The sequence below is a fragment of the Oreochromis niloticus genome, linkage group LG6 (assembly GCF_001858045.2).
Source record: "Oreochromis niloticus isolate F11D_XX linkage group LG6, O_niloticus_UMD_NMBU, whole genome shotgun sequence".
Lineage (NCBI taxonomy): Eukaryota > Metazoa > Chordata > Actinopteri > Cichliformes > Cichlidae > Oreochromis > Oreochromis niloticus.
The window spans coordinates 31,124,787-31,146,463 of NC_031971.2; the positions used below are offsets into that span (position 1 = coordinate 31,124,787).

Consider the following 21,677-nt stretch of genomic DNA (forward strand, 5'->3'; position numbering starts at 1 on the left):
CTTGCATGGTTTTAAGGAGCAGGTTGGGGAGGAGAACTGGCAACAGTTTTCAGAGCAGTTCCCACCACTGCTGAAGGAGAGACTGGCAGCCTGCTATGGGGTTTAGATTCTCTACACCCACCTAAGAGGTAATGCCACATCCAGCTTCATTTAAACTGCATTTTTAGGCACAAACTGCATTTGATTAATATTAACATTTGTGTCCATCGCTCTCTCACTTTTTCACTCCTTCCAGGTGAGCCAGCAGGAGGAGGGTGAATGGGAAACTCATCCATCTGTGTATTGCACTGCCCTGATCTGGGGGGAGGGAGAGGGATGCTATTGGCCGCTCCCCCTGATGGACGGCCCCCACGCCCTATGTGTTTGTCCATAGAGGGAGGGTAGGCGGGTGGGAGGGAGGGACAGGGAGGACACCTCTAGATTAACTAGGCAGGGACCCGACACAGAAAAACTAACTGGTAGGGACAGATAGAGAGGGACAGAGAGAAGGAGATGGAGGGAGAGACAGGATGGGGAAGAGGGGAGGCAGGGAGAGATACCAGCATAGAGAGAGTTCAGGGAAAGAAAGGGAGGGAATTCAGTAATAAGGAAGGGAAACAAGAGCCACAGAAGGGTCTGTTACTTGGCTTTGAGGACAGGGACAGCTGAGATTTTAATGGGATTCTTAAACTTAAGAGTAATAGATTTCTTGACTGACAGAGACAGACCAATGAAAACAGACTCTCACACTTTAACTTGCACATGCTGTACATTCAGTACATGTAACAGACTGAGAGTGGCACTATAATTTAGACTTTTTAAGACCTACTACATGTAGTTAGGGACCGACAGGTGTCTAAACTCTGTTCATTTTCTGGGTATTACATTTCTTTTCCGGGGAATAGGATTCAATATAAATTACTTCATCCATAGTCACTGAAACAATACTTAACTGTAAGATAATCTAGCTATCTTCATCTGTTTCCTACCTTCATTTTTGACCAGAGTGCTGCTTCACAGAGCTTTCTATCGATCAGACGTATTCCTGTCACATTTTCTACCTGATCAAACTAGAGTAAGAGAGCAGGAGGGAAAAAAAACTAAGCATCTTTTCCTCGTGGCTTCACAGCAACCATTCCTCTAGGAAGGGAGGATTAGGGCTAACACATTTGTTTTCTCACCAGAGGGGGAGGAAATCTTACCAAGAAAATCACATTTTTAGTTGTCTCTGTGCAGTTTTGTGCGTGTGAATGTGCACGCGCGTGTGTGCGCATGTGCAGTTTATAAATCCTTACTTCGGCATTCTGTGTTAACAGTGTGTGAAATGTGTATTGTTTTTCATATGGTACCGAGCTAAAACTTGACTCCCACCGCGATGTCCTTTGGCACCTGTTAACTGTGACCAAGTGTGTGTGTGTTTGTTTGTTTTTTGTATGTGTGTGTGTGTGAGTGTGTATGTGTTTGTCTACATTCGTACTGATATCCATTTGATGCCATATCAATATCTTAAGTAAAACAGTGATTGGCAGTGTCATTGTGATCTTTATAATGTTTTAAAACTGGTCCTTTTTTTTGCTGCTACTGTTGATTCTTGTTTTTGTTTTTTTTATATAGTGGATTTAAATTCGCACACTTAACACAAAAAAACGAATTAATGCTATTTTCAGTGACTGTTAAGTTGTTTTTTGCACTTTTTTTTATTTTATTTTACCTATATTTCTTTTTTGTATGGATTTTTTTAACCTCACCCATATGATATGTCTTGACCCTAATGTCAGTGTTTGTCATACTGTGTTGCACTGTGAAATTAAGTGTCTGTGACTGGCAAAAATATCCCAATACTAAATGGCAAATAAAAATAACTTTGTGAAACTGCGACTAATCCGCACTTTTACAATGACTAACCTTGCCATATTGCTGAGAGGTACGTGTGTGCGTGTGAATGTATGTGTGTGTGATCCTGCATGTGTAGGTGCGCATGAGTACCTTTTTTACCTATGAGCATGTTTTTGATAGTTTAGTTTTGATGTGTGCACAGCAGGGATGCAAATGATATTTTCTTTCTGTATTTGGAAGGGTTGTAGCCTGCCCCAGCATACTTTGTGTGCATGCTCAGTGTCGGTGTTTTCACCTTGCGTGCGTGTATGTGTGAAAGTGTGTGTGTGTGTGTGCAGTTTGATGGATATTTTAGAATAAAATGATTGCCCTTTACACACCAACACATCACCTCAAATCACAATAAGACAAGAGCACAGTACACTTAAAATAATAAAAGCTAGGACACTGCCAAAGAGCAATAGCCACTGAAATTTTAAAAGCAGACAGTGAGTAGAGGTGAGCTGCTATTCCAATAGTCACCTTGTTTGTCATGCTGGTGTAGAGTTAGACGCACAGTGGGGCTTTTATGGATAATCATTGTTAAGGTTTTTCCAGCAAAATTGACTACAGGGATTTTTTTTTCATTTGATCTGCCAGTGTTTTGCAGCATGTAGATATTTGGAAACACGCAGTGGTACTTGGTTTGACCTAGACTGTGATCATAGAGATAATCAAACCGATCCTTAGTTATTTCAAATATGAGACAATCTCAACCCCAGTTTAATTCTCTCGCCGCTGTCTCTTAGTTCAAAGCTTGAACACACACAAAAAATGTTTGTGGTTGCTTGTTTTTAGTATTGTTTTATTTGCTTTACTGCTATTTTTTATCTTCATGAGCAGTTTTTGTATTGGCAAGGTCGGTGTATTTTGTTTCTTTGTCTGCTTCAGCGCCAGTCAAGGTTTGAAGTGAAAGTGGGGGCGTGACGGCTTCTTTAAGAGGAGAAGAAGCAGTTTATGTGTCAGTTCTGTTTATATAATAAAGAGCATGATAATGTTGCAGTTTGGCAGAAAGACCTTGGTACTTTTGTTTTTCTGTGAATTCCTCTCGCCAGTCGTGTTCCCTTTTTTGGAAGATGGGAATAGAAATAAAAATGCTTTCAGTCTATTATATGATTTATAGTTTGTGTGTAATCTCAAAAATCCAGATGGATAGTGGAGTCTTGAAATAAATCATGATGTGCATGCTGAAGGATGATTGTTACAGTTGCCAGTCCAGTGTCTTTTATCAAAGGATGACGGTTTGGCGTGAATGTTACTCTTAAAAATCCTTAGCCCTTAGGGCTTAATAGATTGTTTGTTTTTTTTAATGCTGTATTTTCTGTTCATGCAAAACTGAGCTGCAAACTCCATCATGATCAGCCATGAGTTATCTCTGGAAATATTAATGACACAAGAATTTTCTATGGTCGCCTCATCTGGAACTCTGTGGCACAAAGGTGGATGTTTTACAAAAGTGAACTGCAGGAGTCTCAGGAAACAAAAGTAACATCACTTCCTTTGGTTTCATTTTCACAACAGAGCTTGTACTGAAAAGTAATGATGCAAAGGTCGAAGCAGTCCCGCTAAACTGTTACCTTTAGCCCAAAAAACATTACTTCAAATCAGCATTGTCTCTTAATCTGCAAGGGTCATTTATAGCTCTAAGAACAGTTACTTTAACGTGTAGGTGGCATATTCACATGTTTGTATCTGCAGTTTCTTTACTTAATTTCAAATATGGACTTTGTATATATTTCACACATTTTTCACTGCTGAACGTAGATTTTTTTAAAATACCAATTTCATTTTCAAAATTACATGAAAGATGTAGTGTTTTGATCATTGTAGTGCATTTTGGGCAAATATACTTTTAACTGTGAACTAAAAGAGCATATGTGAGTGTATATAACACCAGCCATTAGTTCGTGGATTCTGCATTTTTAAGCTGCCATATTAGCATTTTGACCACAGCCATGTTATACTTTTAAAGTCAGAAGTGACTCCCTAAACTGTACAGCTACAATGCACAGACACACATAGGCCACTTTCTAATTATGTTGATAAAATACAAGAATTTCACTCACCAAGACTGAAGCACAAACATCTGGGACGTATAAATTGTCAGATAATTCAATTAAAATCGAGACACAGCTCCGAACTGTTTCCAGGAAATTTTATGGAGGTCTCTGAGCCAGTTGAAGAGGTTTGTGGGAAATCAAAAAATTGTAGCTTTCATATAAACTCATATACAGTAATATAAAGCAGCTGCACTCAATCACAAGATTGAAGGATGAGGTAATGGAGCTAATAAAATATAGTATAATAGTAAATACTTTTAATTTATACAGAGTGTTAGAGTTGAATAACACTGCATCATAAAGCTTTGTTTACAGTTTGCAAACTAGTCGAGGTACATGAGAGGGAATCCATTTTTACAGTTATGTAATGAGGAAAACAAAACTGTTTCTCACAAAGATAACCATCTCCTTATGGTTGCATTAACATGACAATACAATACAGAATATGCTGCTTTCTGAAAATAGTGTAAAGATACAGTATTTGTAAATGTTAACACACCAGCCCAAATGTTGCAGTTTATAATTAAAGGCCATATTTATTATGTAAACAAGTGAAGATCTGTGAGAAGTCTCCAGGACCGTATTACATGTGATTTCAGATTTCTGCTATGCAGCAGAGCTCCACCTCAATATTTAGCCTGAAGCTTGAGGTGATGTTTGGGCAGAGAAAGTTCAGGGAAACCCCTGAGTTAAGCTCTTTTTTTGTCTGATCACTTCTCTCCCAGTGTTTCCTTCCTTATCTGTCCCTTTTCTGTCTCTGTACTGAGACACCATCACACGTAGATCAGCACACAAAATCTGCATCCAATGCAAAAATTGTGAGAAAGCTGGCTCGCTCGCTTTGACAGGTAAAAATGTAGGCTCAGTTGTTTCTATATGTGTTTGTTTCAGCTGTAAACTGATACGAACAGGCTTTCATCTTCTGTTGGTGTCCTCTTTCAGCCTTTTGTTCGTGTCCCAGTAGTTGTAATGTAAGTGTCATAAAAAAGGATACAACTTACAAAGTTCACAAAAAAGAAAGGAAGAGCTGCTGGTCCCACAGGGCCAGATATTTTTGCCATGCCATGAAGACTTTAGTGTCAGTTCACTCTGGTCTGGTTTTTGCTACAATGCTTGAAGAGCAAACCTACAAATATAATTTCACCTGAACAGAATTTTGGTTGTTTTCTGCACTAAATAATATCTAACAACATCTTTTGGATTTTAGTTTTTAAAATAAAAAAATGTTGTAGTTGTTTCTTTCACTAAGCTAAAGCACTTGATTTTTAAAGTTTCTCATACCAGCAGTTCTGCTAACTCAGAGGTTCCCAAAGTGTGGGGCCCGCCCCCTAGGGGGGCGCAGAGCCATTGCAGGGGGGGCGCGGTATGAAAAGAAAAAAAAAAAAAAGAAGAACGCTTGGACACTGCTAGCATAATGGACAGGTTTTTGACGGGGCTCCCACACAAACGCAAAGCAGGAGATGAAGCATCGCCAAACATATTTCCAAACCAACTTCCTTCCAAGTATGGTGAAGCATATCTTCCCTTTGGCTTCACCTGCACAAGTGCCAAGGTAGGTCTCCCCTGCAAAATTAGTTTTCCCTGCGTCCGGAGCAGCGCGAACATTTTTCTTGTAAAACAAAGGGGGGCCTGGCAAAAAAAGTTTGGGAACCACTGTGCTAACCAGTGTTGGGACTAACGCGTTATTAAGTAACGCGTTACAGTAACTACGTTATTATTGTGGTAACGAGCACGGTAACTAGTTATTATGCCAAAACCAGGAACGCGTTACTCGTTACTGGGATTTAGATAGGCTCGTTACTCGTTACTTCGTGTGGTGGATATCGCGGAGCTTCCACAGATTCAATAACATTAGCAAGTGGTGGAAGCCAGCAGGTGGATGAAGGAAAAGGGAGGCAAGAGGAGAGACCCGAAGCGGCCGCCGGTCCGCGTGTCAGGTGAACTGAACTTCAGGTAAGAAGTTATGACCTGCAGTCTATCTGGGTCAGATATAAACCAAGTTTAGGTGGAGTTTATTTTCGGTATGCTGACATTTTCGTACTGCGTGCTAGCTAGCATGACGGAGTTTCTATACAGCTGTGTGGGTGCTATGTTACTGATGTTGAACTTTATTTTGTTCATACGTTAATTATTAGAGTTGCCAACCGTCCCCTAAAAAACAGAATCGTCTGGTATTCAGAGAAAATATTACGCGTTTCGTACTGAGGTGAAAAGGAACACAGTTTGTCCCGGACTTCAGCTACAATGAAAAAGACACAAAGCTGAAGCTGCACAGCTGCCTCTTCTTCTCTCATTCTCTCCTGTTTCTACTTCAATCACGAAACTGATCAATGATCAGCTGATCGGCTTTTCTCTCTTGTTTATTTATCGCCCACTTTGCGCCAGAAAGAGGAAACCAGCGGATGTCGCGTTAAACAACAGCAGCACGTTTAAGCTTGATCAGCTGTTGTTAGAATTTATTTAATATTAATTTCTAGTATCAGCTGATGTTTGCTGGAGCCACAGCTGTAAAGCTGCTGGTCATGATATCGGTTTGGATATGTGGTGAGAGGGAAACATGAAGATGAAACCAGGAGATGTCCTTACTGAATCATCAGAGCTGAACAGGTGATGGAGAAACAGGTTTACCTTTTAGGTGACATGAATGAGTTGAAGGGAAGTTATGAACTGTTTCTGAGAGACAAATAACACCAGGATCCTTTTCTACGTAGCTGACAGCTGGTAACTGTGCAGGGGCGGGTCTAGCAAAGTGTTGCCAGGGGGCCAGGTAGGGCATTAACAGGGAAAGGGGGGCACAAGGAAATACTTTTCTTTATTATTCTCATTTAAAATGTCTCGCTTTAAAAAAATAATTATCTGAGTCTTACAACAAACGATTGATAGATTGATACATATATACCATCAGAACAGTGTACATCACTGTCACAACAGTGTTTATTTTCATTCAAAGGCTTTATGATTTTTCCTATAATGGTGGGCCGGTCTCTAGTCAAAATGCCCGGGACGATTGTTTTGTCCCAGTCCAGCTCTGTATGCAGCTCATCTGCAGTCTGGTGTTACCTACATCTTCCTATTCAGAAGGCAGAATTTCCAAGTTCTGAGTACAATCAAAAGCACCACGACTGCAGTTTTTGTGTTGGATGTAAAAAGCAGGCTAGAATCATGGCGGCGGTCAACGACGGTCCAGGCGTGGGATTTCTCTCGTGGAAATGTGCACATTATTTTTTCCTTTCTGTTGGTAGGTGGCACAGTGCACTTGTGGCAAGTAAGCAAGCTAGAAGACTGGCAATCTTGCTGGGTATCCAGTTACGGAAGCAACACATTAACAAGAGAATTCTGAGTAAAACCAAAGTTACTTTCCCTAGTAACTAGTTACTCTGAAAGTAACGAGTAACTTGAAGTAACTGAGTTACTTTTTTAGAGAAGTAACTAGTAATGTAACTAAGTTACTAATTTAAAGTAACTTACCCAACACTGGTGCTAACTAATGACTTTTGGTGGGATTAATGGAAAAAGATGCAAAGGGATGGGGGTTTGACAGCTGAACAGGTCATAGCATTCATGAGAAACTGCCAGTTGAGCAACCTAAATGTTTCAGATCATCAAACAAACTTTAATATTAGACATCGATGTGGAAGAATTTAGGTTCTTCTTTGCAGATTTGTTCTAATTGACTATGTGCACGTTAGCATATGCTACTTCCGGTGCGGAAACTCCTGTGGGGAGCTTTGTTTCCGGTGTCCTATTCGCACCTTGTTTACGGTCCAAAACAAGTTAAGCAAATGAATGAATCAAGCGGCGATTTACATTTCTATAGATGTTTTGGGCATTTACCCAATATATCTGTAAATGATGTTCATCGACTTGTTGATATTTTTCCCCCGCACCTCAGGGCAAAAGAGAAAAGGGATTCAAATGTTATATTTCTCAGCTGTCCCTGGTTTATCGCGGGTGTTATGTTCTAAAAATAACCAGCGATGGGTGAAATCAAGTAGCCAGTTTTATTTTTTGACGCGTGGACATCATGGACATACAGTACTGCACTTCAGAGTCACACTGCTAGCGATCGATGCAGCGATTCTGTACTGTACAGGAGAGACGTCACGGAGGAGATTGTCTGCAGCGATCAGGACGCAGGACACAATGTGATGTAAAAAAAAAAAAGCATGCAAACTTGCACTAAAAATCTGCGAAACAGCGAGGTGAAAAGTGAACTGCGTTATAGCGAGGGACCACTGTAATTTTGAAGGTAAGTCACAACACACCCTTCATAAATACTAATGTAGAGAAACCCTTACCAGCAATCGTTCATTTTTTTGTGTGGCTTTTTTTCATGGTTTGTTAACATGCTGTGTAGGCGTGTACTTGACTAGCTGATATCGACATAATGGGGAAACATCTGGTTTGACTATTGTTCACCTGTAGTTTGAATGCTGAACATTTGCCTGTTTAAATGTCTTCTGCATGCAGTAATGCAGTTCTGCTTGTGTTGAGTGATGTAAACAACTGATGGATCTAAACTCTTTAAACGTCAAAATTGATCATTAGATTTTTTATGACACAACAGTGGTGAGTGTTCCCACCTTCTCCTCTTTGTAACTTAACGCGATCTTTCCGTTTTCGAGTTTTGGACATGATTTTGGAGTATATCTTCGCAGTAGCGATTGACCGCAAAGTAAAGCTACCGGAAATGTACAACCCCACATCCGGTCTCAAACCAGGAAGTTAGCATTTTCTCGTGCACAGGGTCAATTCAACCACAGTGGTGGTGGGGGGGTTGTGAGCATAAACGGCCTGTTTAAGGTCACACCAAAGCACCTCAGTTGGATTTAAGCCCACACTTTGACTATGTCACTCCAAAACCTTCATTTTTTTTCAGAGTCATGCAGAGTTTGACTTGCTGGTGTGTTTTGGATCATTGTCAACATTCCTCCACAGCAATGATAGTTGTAGCTGCCAGACAAAAGGAAAAGAAAAGAGCAAATACGAGGTTTGTGGAGATGACGAGAGATGGCGACATGTGCGACAGAGGAATATGACAACAGGAAGTGTTGGAAATGGATGATCTGCTGAGGTGACCCCAAACAGGAGCAGCTGGATGAAGTTTAGGATTGGCCTTGCACATAAATGCTTGTCAGACCTGGATATTACAACACTACTGTTGCATTTTGCTCATATTATGAAAGTTTATTTCACACAGTGAGAAATAAATGGGCACACGGACAAGAAAATAATTTACAAAGCTAAAACAAGTAATCAGAAGCTACTTAGTCTATCTTTTAAATATTTTCCGGTGCAGAAATCACTGTGGACCATTTAAGAAAAGTGCTGAAGTGATTAAACATCATAATATTGCCCTGAATTCACATTTAAAAGTCACACGGTATCTAATCTGAGATATTGCACACATATGGTGACTACCTACTCCAGGACGCCAGTCTGAAGGCTTCATTTATAATTGAAAAAATAATTTCCAAAAAAAGCTTTATCTATAGATATATATATAGACATAGATATATACAGAGGAAAAAAAGAAACATTTATCTACAGCAAATACAGCAGGTACCCATAATATCATAGAGACATGAGAGCACTGTGCTCATGGCTCTGAAATTGCTATGATTTCATACACTCTCTGTGGTCTGGGCACCATAGGAACAGTAAATGGTTTGCCAGTCATCAAATGTCGTTGTTTAATACAGCCAGATTCCTGACACATCCACAGGGCATGTCTTGGTCCTTAAAGACAGTAGTAGGAAAGTAGACATATAGACAATATTATGCAATATCTTAAAATGATTTTGTACACAGAATAAAATTTAAGAATATTACCACAAATGTTCCTTTCCTTATACAGTTTATCTTCTTGCACCTCTTTCCTTTCACATGCCTTTGCAAAGTGAAGCTATGCTCCTACAGCAATCATGATATCAATCCCCACTTTGTTTCAGTCTCTTATTTTACCCCTTACTGGGGTCAGAAGTTGCTGAAGATCTCGTGTTTCTTGCTCCAGTCCATAGGGGGTGCTCTTTTCCTGTTGCGGCTGCCCAGGACCTTTTGCTTAGCCTCGGCAGCTGTTGGGCTAAGACGCAGACCACTGTCCATAAAAGGGTCTGGAATATGACTGTCATCCTCATCAGGGATCTACAGAACACACAAACACACCTTCTTTAATTACGCTATCATTTTCAGATCATATTGTTGATCTCACACATCATTTCTTCTCAATTTTTATTTTTCAAATGCCAGACAATCATAAAGCACATAGGTACACATAGAAATGATAGTCTCTTCTTTTTCTTTTTTATAACATTCAATAAACATAAATAACATAGATGGCATGAATACCCCCCACTCCCTCCCAATAATTTAAAGGTGAATATGTTACAGAAAGATGGATTAACCCATACACACAAAAAACAAAACAAACAAAAACAAAACAAACAACAACAAAAAATCAACAATAAAGTGCTAGTGCTTATCCTTATAGATTAATATTAACATTAATCAACATCAGTTAATATTAATATTAATGACTACTTGCTCCTCGGTTGAAGCAAATTAATAATGCTGGAATATCTTAAATGAATTAGTCTTATGAGGTGGAACAGCCACTGCCGGCAATAGCGGGAAAATTTGTGCATGGTCATATGGTGGACTACAAAGAGATTTCTCGTGCTGGTAACTTTTCTAAGTATTTAAGTAATTGTTTCCAGTAAGTAAAAAATCCATCCGACGAGCCTCTGAGGGAGAATTTTATCTTCTCCAATTTTAGAAGTCTTAGGATGTCATGTTACCAGACTTTAATTAATGGTGGCTGAGATGATTTCCACAACAACAAAATTCTTTTTCGGGCAATAAGAGAAGCAAAGGCAATAATGTTATTTTGGATAGCTGTGATACAAAGGTTATTTGGTGGTTTGCCAAAAATAGCAATATGTGGAGTTGGAGTTAGATTTATACCTAATATATCTGAAATTGTTGTGAAGAATTGATGCCAAAATTCAGACAGCCTGGGGCACGCCCAAAACATATGAGTAAGGTTGCACCTAGACTACAAAGTCCTTTATCTTCTAAGACAGAGAATCTCGAGTCCGGCTTTGCTGGAACGAATAAATGATTTCTCGCACATCATTATTGTGCAGGTTCTGAGTCATACAGGTCATGGTAGTCTTAGGAGCTTGAAAAGAAGGTGACTGTGCCTAAAAACCAAAAGGCTGAGAGTCCCAGGTTTTTGAACCCAAGTGGGCATTGTCCCTTCGGAGGTGGTTGTTGACCCACTAGCAATCATGTATGTCATCAAATGAGCCAAGCTGTGTATAAAGCTGTGGGGTCATTACCACCAGAGGTTTTGGTTGAAACCAAGGTGAGGCCTATTAGGTCACCAGATGCAAGGTCATCAGGTGTGGAGTAGGGGGTTGAGGCACCTGGAAAGGGATCTCAAGAGTGCATTATAGGTGTCTGAGAGTTGGTGTTGTAAGCCACGCCCTCTGTTCAAAGAAGTCCAGTCGCCTTCTTTTCAAGCCCTAAGATGGGTCTCATAAATAGTCCCTCTCTCACCTGAAAGCTCATGTCTGAGCTGCTGATCTCTGACTGGGTGGTGGAACTTCTGGAGGACTGGGACGCTGAGCTGCCATTGGTACGGGACTTGGGAGAGAGTTTTGCAATCAGGGAGTTTGTCACGGTGACGTTTATTATCGGTGCATCTGTGGCAGAGAATTCAGTGGTTGGAGAGGGCGTAGGTGGCTCACTCTCAGGGGCTGGGTCATCCACACACACCTCTGTGAAAACAGAAACAACGATAAGCATTTCCTTTCAAGAACAAAAATAACTGTGTCTAATAGCACAGGTACTATTTAACCTTTAATGTGGGTGATAGTAGGTATGATTCCCAGTCTGTTAAAGAGCTCATCTGTCTCCTGGTCCACCACTAGGAGGCGTACTTCATCCCCTGCTGCTCTGATGAGCCCTACGACTTCTGAGTGCCTCAGGCCCTCTGTGGTCACTCCATTCACCTGAGACAGAAAACAAAAACAGAACAGCATTGGAGACAGAAACAGGACAGTGAAGATTAAGAAAACAGGACAATTAAAGAGCCTAAAGGCACGACACAGGACAAAGAATAGGGAGTGGCTTTAAAACTACGTGACAAGCAAAAGGTATGAAAAGATCAAATCCAGAATGATTTGCATGAATTCCCTTCCTGCCTCCTCACACTTCCTTTACCCAACACAGACTAAAAATCTCTGTCCGTGAGTATCCCATGAAATTTCACTTTCTTTTTGCCAGGAAAAAACATCGCTCTCCCACACAGACTGACAGGAACTGATGTTTTTATTCCAAAATTAACGACAAATAAATGAAGACTTCCAATAATCACCAGGTATTAAAAAAAATGACTGCATTTTAGTTTACCTCCAATATTCTGTCTCCAGGACGCATGCCTGAACCCTCAGCAGGTGAGTCGAGATCCACGGCACGTACAAACTGTCCACGCTTTTTCTTATCACTGTGCAGGTTAAAGCCATAGCCTTGCTGTCCCTTTACCATGTGACACAGACGGGGAAGGAGCTCAACGGCTGGCTCTGGTGAAGGCTCGACCTGCAGCTATAAAAGAATGAAAGAGAAAAGCAAAGATTGGGATGTTAAAAGTCATGTTTAAATGTAGCGATGGAGAAGATACACTGACCACAACACTGGCCAGTAACTTAAACTAATGAGAGGTGAGGTCAACCAAATTAAATCTATTTCCCCTGAGTTTGTGTGTATATGTATTAATGCAGTATAATCCTTAACATTTAACTCAATAATGTTTGATATACTGATAAGGCTTAACATTTAATAATGTTGTAACACGAATAAGATGAATAATGTACAACCTAAAAACTTCCATTAGAAAAGAATATCAAAAATACTGAAGGACAAGCAAAAATTTTGAAAAGGTCTGAGGACTCCTTATGAACTTTAAAAAGGATTTGGATTTTACAAAATAGTTGTCAATAGAAACCATGCAATATTTAGTGTCAACTAAATACTGCATGGATGCTGTTTGTTTTTGTGGCAACTGTTGCCTGGTTGTTATTATTTTTACTTGTTAAAAGAAAAAAAGAGAAGAAATGAGCTCTACCATGAAGCAAAAACTACTCAGGAGCCGTATTTGGGATACCTCCTCTTTATGACATCATACAGAGCCAAGAGTGGGAAAAAACAGCCTACTCTTGTCAGTCAGAAACCTGAGATTTTGGCTCATATGGGTTACTTTTACATATGCTGGTATCACTGTTTCAGACTTTGTCCATGTTTAACATGACACAAGCATAATAGCTCCCATCTAAAATGCATGAAGAGACATTGATGATGAACCTTTGATACAGATTTGATGTAATAGACTTAAGGGGTTTATAATCATGTGAGACTCAAAGCCTGGAAAAGAAAACCTCAACTATGTCAGCATAGTTTGCTGTGATATGAAGTATACTGTAAAGACATTATATTTTATAGTAAATTATGTGATAAACACTTAATACAATATAAGGTTCATGAAGATCCTTTATCTGAACTTACTCCACCTTATAAACTGGTGACTCTCAGTTTACAACAATTAGCCACAACATTGAAACTGGTTGTCTAATAAAGTGGGAGGTGGGTTTAGTATTCAATTCAAAAGAACATACTAGTGTCCTGTAAGAATTAACTGTGTGAAGAACGCACTATTCTTTACATATTTATCAAATATGTAACATTTCACGCAGTTATACAGTAAGCAGCAGCTCCGAGTTCTTGACACAGAGGCGATCCTTTAAATATGCAATATGTAAAAATTGTTGGTTAGTTTATTTTGTTTTTATCCAATCCTAATCTAGTTTGATGTCAAAAATTCTTTTTTCTAACAAGAAACAAGCAAAAACGTTACAGTATGGCTGTCCCAAGATATGATTTATAACAAGGCTCTTGTATTGGATTGCAACAGATTGTTCTGGGCATTCATTCATTGTGGTATATCAGCTTTCAGTACAATGGTGTAATGAGAATATGATCATATCAAATTATTTTTTGACATAATTCAGTTCTAATAAGTTTCACAAGTACATTACGAGTCAAAATGAACAGAACAGAAGTTGTTTTGCACACTTAAGATATTTTGCTATATGCAGTTTTACATTTTGTGTGCAAACTTCCACAGATGTGGAGGTGAGAGTGTTAGGCTGTCTGTTTCTCTGACAGCCTAACACTCTCACGGTTGGATAAAAGAATAAGGTGGATGTTTACCTTGCATAATATTGCGGCTGCACTAAAAGTTGATCAGAAGGTAGTGGTTGCCGGGTTGAATTAGTAGTCTAAGTGGATCTGGCTAAAACACATTAAGCCCAATGAAGGGCCTAATTTCCAGTGACAAGAATTGGCACAATGTATGACTCAGCTGCTGCCCGGACCTTGACTTTGGCTTATAGTACTAGGTACATGCTGGCTTTGTGTTTGTGTGTCTCTGTGTGTTTTGCACCAGTCCCTTGTATTAGTCCTTGTCCTGAGGGTAGCATTTAATATTGACTGTTGAGTGACGCAGTTGTGACTACACCTTCATGGGTAAGCTGGCCTGAGGGCATTGTGACAGATCGCTGTGCTTTCTGTTCAAACAAAAACTGAATGCAAAGCACTCACAACTCGAGGAGTAGCAAACATATATGAATAACTACAGTCCGGAAAGGTTCATCCCTAACTGTCAGCTTTAATTAAGGAACAACACTGCGACTGCTTTTAAAGATCTCTGTTATATTATAGACGGATTAGCTGTATTTGTCATGTTGACCCAAAATAACTGACACATTAAAACTGCAGGAAATGCTTATCTGGAAATATCTCAACTGATCCATTTGAGGATCTAAAACTTTTCCTCTGTAGATAAAATATTTGCATATTATATTAATGATAATCAAACAGGCAGTTCAACAGACAGAATGAATTGCCTGCAATGGAAAACACTGTTTTAGATTCTTGCTTCAGGTTTTAAATATCTTTGGATTTTTGCTCTATTTGTCAGACAAAAAGTCCTTTTTGGGCTCTTGAAAACCACATTTTGATAATTATCTGACAATAAAAACAATTAACTGAATGGTAAAAGCAGAAATCTGCACACTAACAGATGCCTTTTTTCTATATCCATCCTATACCATCTAAGCAATAACAAATGATATATTGTTTTTAAAAAATTAAGGAAGTCTGAGTAATTGAACACAGCAAGTGGAAGCAAAGTGTGTCTGTGTGCAGGTAGCATTTCTGTGACTGAGCCAGATCAATTTGCAACTGTAATACCAGCTAACACTGTAGTTATGTTAGACTGTTGTATATGGGCATCTGCTTCCATAATAACACCACGGAGCAATGAAAATGTGTCTGTATTTACACGTACCATGATGTGAATGTCAGTCACAAGACAAATGACACAGAGGTGGAGAGATTAGAGCGACTGTGTCTGCGTATGTGATGTGCTTGTCAAGGGCATGAAAATTCCATCTCTCGTGCACATCTGCAAAAAAGTATATGTATCATATACACAGAATTACCCTTCTGTGTAAGTGATACATGCAGCTGCAAAAAAAAAGTTCAGGTCCACGCTGAAAAAAAATCCCAGATGTAACTATAATATAGAAAATCCTTTAGCAGCAGCTTCCTCCATCATATGTTTCCTGTAGCTGCTCATGAGACTTTTACAGCAACAAGTAAGAATTCTGGAGCATTGCTCCCAACAAAACTTCATCAATATTTCTAGGATGCCTGGATTGATGTGTGATGTCTTTATAACACAACTTTTAGAGATTTTGTTCAACTGGAAGACTTGGCAACAAAGACTGTAAGAATCTGTATTGATTTTTGCAGCTGTGTTGCTGTGGGGTTGCTCACTTCTTTTAGGTCTCCACAAGAGGTCCACTCCTATGGACAGTAGCAATAATTTGTCCCAGTTTGTCCTGGTCTTTAAAAAAATTTACGTAACCTTTTTCAGCTACTTACAACTCTATTGTGTTTTTTGAAAGATCCTGTGAAAGTTGGCAATTCTTACTTTGATAATCCACACTTCCAGTCTCAACCTCATAACTTGAAAATCTAAGTCTAGTAATTTTAGAAAAAAATAAATTCCATTTACAAAGACTCACTAGCAACTGCAGAGTAAATTAATTATCAGCATAATTATTACAGATTTCAGGGTCCTGGATTTTGCACTTTCAGTGAGTTTTTAGACTTTGAATTAATTTGTAACTATCTTGTATCTTTAGTTTTAGTTGTTGTGCTTTGTTGTTTAGAGTCTTTACTTTAGAGTCTGGGTTCCCCTTACTTATGTTACCATTAATCTCGTATGGTTTTATGCTGTGAATATTTTGTTCCTCGGGTGTTTCTCAGTTGTCTGTACTCTTCAGTAATTACCCTTCTGTGTATATATATTCGCAGGCTCCTTTTGTTTTTTGTGAATGCCTCAGTTTAAAGTCCCTCGTGGCTCTCAGTTTATGTTTTAGAATTAGGTGGATTGAAGTTGTTTTCTTTTCTATATTTTTGCACCTTGTGGAGTTTGGCTTCCTAGTAAAAAGTTCATTTTTATGTTTACCTGGTTTATCTATGAGTCCTGGATTTGGGTCTACTTCCTGCACTGCGTCATATTTTATTTTGTCTTGTATTGTATTTTCACATTAATTATGTGCCTACAAAGTAACTTTAAAACATCAGAAATCTAAAAGAAATGGCTACCCTTGCAAATGATGTGTTAGAGACTCACATTGTTCTCTGCAGAGGAGGTGGCCACAGTAACACCTGCACAACGTAATGTAAAGCTTAGTTAACTTTTAGTTTGAGCAGCTGTTGGCTGTGGTGTAACATTATTGTAGAGGGATTTCTTATATTTCATTTTATTCTTTATGCAAACCTTTTACTGAAAATAAGCCGCTGTAATGGCCATCAAAGCGACAGACGCTTTTTACTCTGCCTTGAGCTAAACAGATGGCAGTCTGACGTGAGCCACTGGCCTTAAAGATCCTGGTCCTCTTTGTTTATATCTCAAACAGCCAGCTAAATCTCTGACAGCCAGTTGCCGTTTATTTCTGCAGCAAGACTCTCATTACAACGTCACATTGAGGTCTGGTGGGCACTTGTGGAAATTTTGTTTTTGCTCCATCATACACACTGAAATTTAGGAATTTAATTGATTTTGTGTTTATTTTGTTAACAAAGAATTTACAACAAGAGTTTTTTGCAGTCAGATGTAGTACAGACCCTCACTGAAGGAAATAAGAACTTTGCTAGAAGGCTCACATTTTTTGACTGTTTTAATGTAGCCTGTAGTCCTGCTGTGCTTCACCTCATTATTCTCTGTATATAAAACAGAACAAAGTTTTAAGACTATTTCAACTACAACTTCATACTATATTCTCAAAATAAAAGTCTGTCTAAACAATAACTATTGTGCAGGAAACTGTTATGTAAGCAGGGCTTTGTCACTGGTTTTCAGTCAGGTGGGAACAACCAGATTACATTAATGAGAGGTGACGACGCTCAAAGAGACAGCACTCTTTGATTACAGCTAAATTGTGTATTCTAAATGTTCACACCTGTCTGACACAACAGTGACTTCAAACTGATGCAACAATAACCTTTCATCATATTTAAGCAGATTCCTGAATCACAGGAAAAGCTAAAAATAGAGCAATAAAATTTGACAATGCATTTTGACTAGAGAGGAAAGTAACAAGTGTGTTTCTGCAAACCTGTGTGGGTGTTACAGGTGTAAGACTTCTGTAACGCAGACTGAAATTTCAATACAAACAGCCTCTATGTTGCATCACAGTATATTCCCTTACCACGCTACCCATATGGCCCTATTACTGCCTAGGCAAAGCATGCATAAAATGCATCAAAATACTAGTTTTTCATTAAAAAAAATCTAATTATGATCAAGTTTTCAGGCATGCGGTCTCCCTATTTTTTACATTGATCCCCTGCATAGAAAAAACAAGCAATGAACCAAAACCATGGGGTGGAGCATTTTCACTTCTTGTGGATATCATCTCTGTCCAAGACAGGTAGCTCAGTGAAACAGAAAGTAATTTAACCTCCCAAATAGTCCCCCCATCCTTTTACGCTTATCCAGTTCAGGGTTGTGTGGGGGTGGAGCTTATCCCAGCTGCCAAAAGGTGAGAAGCAGGGTACACCCTGGACAGATCACCAGTCTGTCACAGAGGCAAGACAGACAACCATTTGCACTCACATCCAACCTTATGGACAATTTAGAATCACCAGTTAATCTAACCAACTGCATGTCTTTGGATTGTGGGAGGAAGCCAGAGCCTCTAGGTACAACCCACAGAAATACTTTTGATGGATTTGAACCCAGCACTTTCTTGCTGTGTGGCAACAATGCTAACCACTGTGCCACTGTAAATGTCAGTCTTCTAGTGGGTATCATCTCTGTCCAAGACACCTAGCTCATAATTAATAATAATTATTTAAACTCCCACATACAATTTTATATTTTATGAAGAAATTCATGTACCTTCATCTTAATGTTTTAACCCTGTTTAAGCGAGTTTCTGGAGGCAGCCTTGTGATTTGTTATTGTCGGATTTTTCAGTCTCACCTGTTAAGACAAGTCAACAGGCTTTCTAAAAGTACTTGTCTGAGACTGAATCCAGGCAGCATGCCAGCCAAGTACAGATTAGTGCATGAGAGACATCAGGTCTTACACATTCTTAGCACATTAACACATTGGTTCACAGTAATCACATAGAATTATTTTGAAGACTCAACTGTTCCTCTGGCGCTCATAAAAGTGTCTTGATGCTCACTCTTACCTCCGGGTCTGTCACTATACTTGAAGTCACTGAGGAGCTCTTGACCTTGCCTTGTGTGATCATGCGAGTGGGTGACTCTGCAGCAGGATAATGAAACATAGGAGTGTAGCTGGGCGTCATGGGTGAATTAGCTCTGGGAGAGATGCAGGGTGTCTGCCCAGGAGAGGGGCGTGGGGAGAGGGTTCCCATCTCAATGGCCAGGTCCTCTGTGCAGGCCAGGTCATGGCTGTGGAGGTAGTCTTCTGTTTCTCGATCCACCACCAACAGTCTGGTGCGGTGGGGCACCTCACGGATCCTGTTCACTACCTACAGAGAGGAGAAAGGAGTGACAGCAAGGAGTTTCATATATATTAAAATGGCTAGATGTGTCATTCAGTCTAAGCTGTTTAGAATGAACTGATCAGCTCATTACATTTACATTACATTACACTTTTGTGTTATGACAAAGGCAAAAAGTCATTCCCATCACAAAAGGCTCACACTGACCCATTTTACAACCCCACTCTCTCCTACTCCTCAGGCAAGAGAAAGTGGTCTAACAGGTACTCGTTGTATATGTAAGGGTTTATGGGCATTCCTGGATCGTTTCAACCAAGCAAACACATGAAAATAACTATAAATTACCGAACCATCACTCACTTGATGATGAGTTTCATTCTCTACATTCTCTCCGTTCACCTCCACCAACCGGTCACCTGGTCGCAGCCCGGCCAGGTCAGCCGAGGAGCCGGGCTCGACTTTGCGGATAAATTGTCCTCCTCTATTCCGCTCGCCATGCAGATGAAATCCATAGCCACGCTCTCCTTTGACCAAAAAACAAAGCCTTGGTCTCAGCTCGATTTCCATCCCAGTGCGTCAGTAAGGGAGGGAAACAGGTTCGAAGGTCTCGGGAGAATAAGCAGGTGCTTTGTCCAAGAGCTGTGGAAACGCACTGGCTTTTAATCCAAAGTGGTTATGCGCTTCAGTGACCAAAAGATCATCATCGCTTGGCATCCTGTGAGTCTTTAACTAATCCACAATTGTTCCAGTGAAACAAATTAAAATGTAGGCTAAAAGTAATGAGTGCTTAATCCATCGTAAAATATCCAGAGCTGCAAATATGAGCGCACAAAAATTGTGCACAGTGCGCGTAAAATTGTGGAAAAAAAACAAAACAAAACAAAACAAAAAACCACGGACAAGGACTAAGTCCCGTCCATGAAAGGAATAATCCAAGAGATCAGAGATTAGAAAGCTGCTCCTGGCACGCAAAACTTAATTCTCTTCGTCAGCTGGGCGTGTGTCCTCCTGTCCGACCCGGTGAGAGTGAGGAGGTGTCAACGGCACACGGACTCTCCCCCTTAGCGCACACCTGACGCCGCGCTATCCAAGCAAAAAAATAAAATAAAATAAAAAATTATAGCCTGAAAGGAAACCTTGTTTAATCAGTGAGATCAAGCGTTTAAAACATGCTCAACAAGTACTGAAAGAGTTCTTCTGAGGGCATTTTTGTCTTTTACAGCCTCCCCAGAGAGATAGAATCTTTTCCAAGTTAGGTGGAGTTGAAACACGACTAAACTGTGACCTGAGAAAGGAAATCTGCCTTATCCGTCCTTTATCCTCATCTTCGCTGGAGATCTATAAAAAGAAGGTTGGGTAAAAATGTTTCGCGAAATATAAGCTGTCCTGGTGTGACGTGAGAGCTGGTAAATATGAGACACTGACAAGGTAAATATTTGCGTTATATGCAAACCCTGTAGGTTTGACAGACATAGGTCGCTAAAGCAGATCTTCCCCTGAGCAATCAAGGAAAAGAAGTTTATTAAATCCCTCACTCGACATGTGTGAAGATAGACATGTCGTGTGAGGATGTCGTGTGATGGACGCATAAAAATAAACTGATTTTAATAGTAGTTTTTTTCTGGTGTTTTTGTGTTTGTTTTCTCTCATCTCCCACAAATAAATCTCACAATCTATGACTCTGCACATTTTTTAAAAGCTTTGATGGATACAAACTTCCACATTCCCGTTTTATGAACTACAAGCAGATTTTCGTCACAAGTGCACATCTTAAACTCAGAATTAAAACGTTTAACTTTCTCCAAAAAAAGCCCCAAGAAAGAAAATATTTCTGCACAGTAACGATGAAACAGGCAAAAAAAAAAGTGAAGAAGTGAACTGTAGGGAGGCTTCTGTAAACACACCTGACTAATAATATAACTGACTCTTAAGCAAGATGCTCAGCCAGCTCTAGTTAAAGACATCATCAGAAATCAAAACTAAATCACTAAAACAGACTTCAAAGTAGCTTCGAGGTAGTGCATGTTTAAGACTTACATAGTGTTAAGTTCTTACATTTTTTAAACCTTCTGCAGAAGAAATATTGTTACACAGGTGTAACTAACAAGCAAGTCTTTTCACTTTAAATGGTGATTTATGGCATGCAGCAAACATACACAACACAATGAGCCCTGCAGCAGGCACACCTGATAGGATGTTTTATTTTGTTGTTACCTGTACATTTCTTGTTATAGCACACCTATTACTCCATAGAGGAGTTACAGGTCACAAAAACCAGGTCTGAATAGTCTCCAAAGGAGGGTACGTATTTTAGTCACATTGGAAATTCAATAAGATTTATGTTTAAATGACCAATATTAAGTAGCAGCGGGGCTTTGCTTGCATCAGCTAATTAACTGAATAAACTCATTATTTCAAATTAATAATCATGTTAATATAAAGCAGTGATAAAATACACAATTTCTGCTTTTTACCTTTGTAGGGACATTTTTTTTTACTCTTTTCGTTACACCAACACAGAAATTTTGATTATCGAGTATCACAGAATCACTGTATTATAATATGTTTTCATATCAAGGTGAAAGCTTATTGTGATACCAGTTGCAGTGTGATTTCAATTCTCAGTAAAAATCTAGAGAACCAATTACATCAG

At 39.4% G+C, this 21,677-nt stretch overlaps 1 protein-coding gene and 1 long non-coding RNA gene across 2 annotated transcripts; one reads left to right on the forward strand and one right to left on the reverse strand.

Moving 5' to 3' along the window:
• LOC109202477 (uncharacterized) lies at positions 1-1,857 on the forward strand. The gene is made up of 2 exons (XR_002062409.2): positions 1-128; positions 236-1,857. It is a non-coding gene; the product is annotated as an uncharacterized LOC109202477 (long non-coding RNA).
• A 7,221-nt stretch (positions 1,858-9,078) lies between these two features.
• Positions 9,079-20,424, reverse strand: nherf2 (NHERF family PDZ scaffold protein 2). The gene is made up of 6 exons (XM_003455799.5): positions 19,385-20,424; positions 18,746-19,051; positions 12,330-12,521; positions 11,776-11,929; positions 11,475-11,695; positions 9,079-10,058 (listed from the first exon to the last, which is right to left on the reverse strand). The coding sequence occupies exons 1-6, from the start codon at positions 19,589-19,591 to the stop codon at positions 9,891-9,893; spliced, it is 1,248 nt and encodes a 415-aa protein (XP_003455847.1). The 5' UTR covers positions 19,592-20,424; the 3' UTR covers positions 9,079-9,890.
• Positions 20,425-21,677: the final 1,253 nt, after the last annotated feature.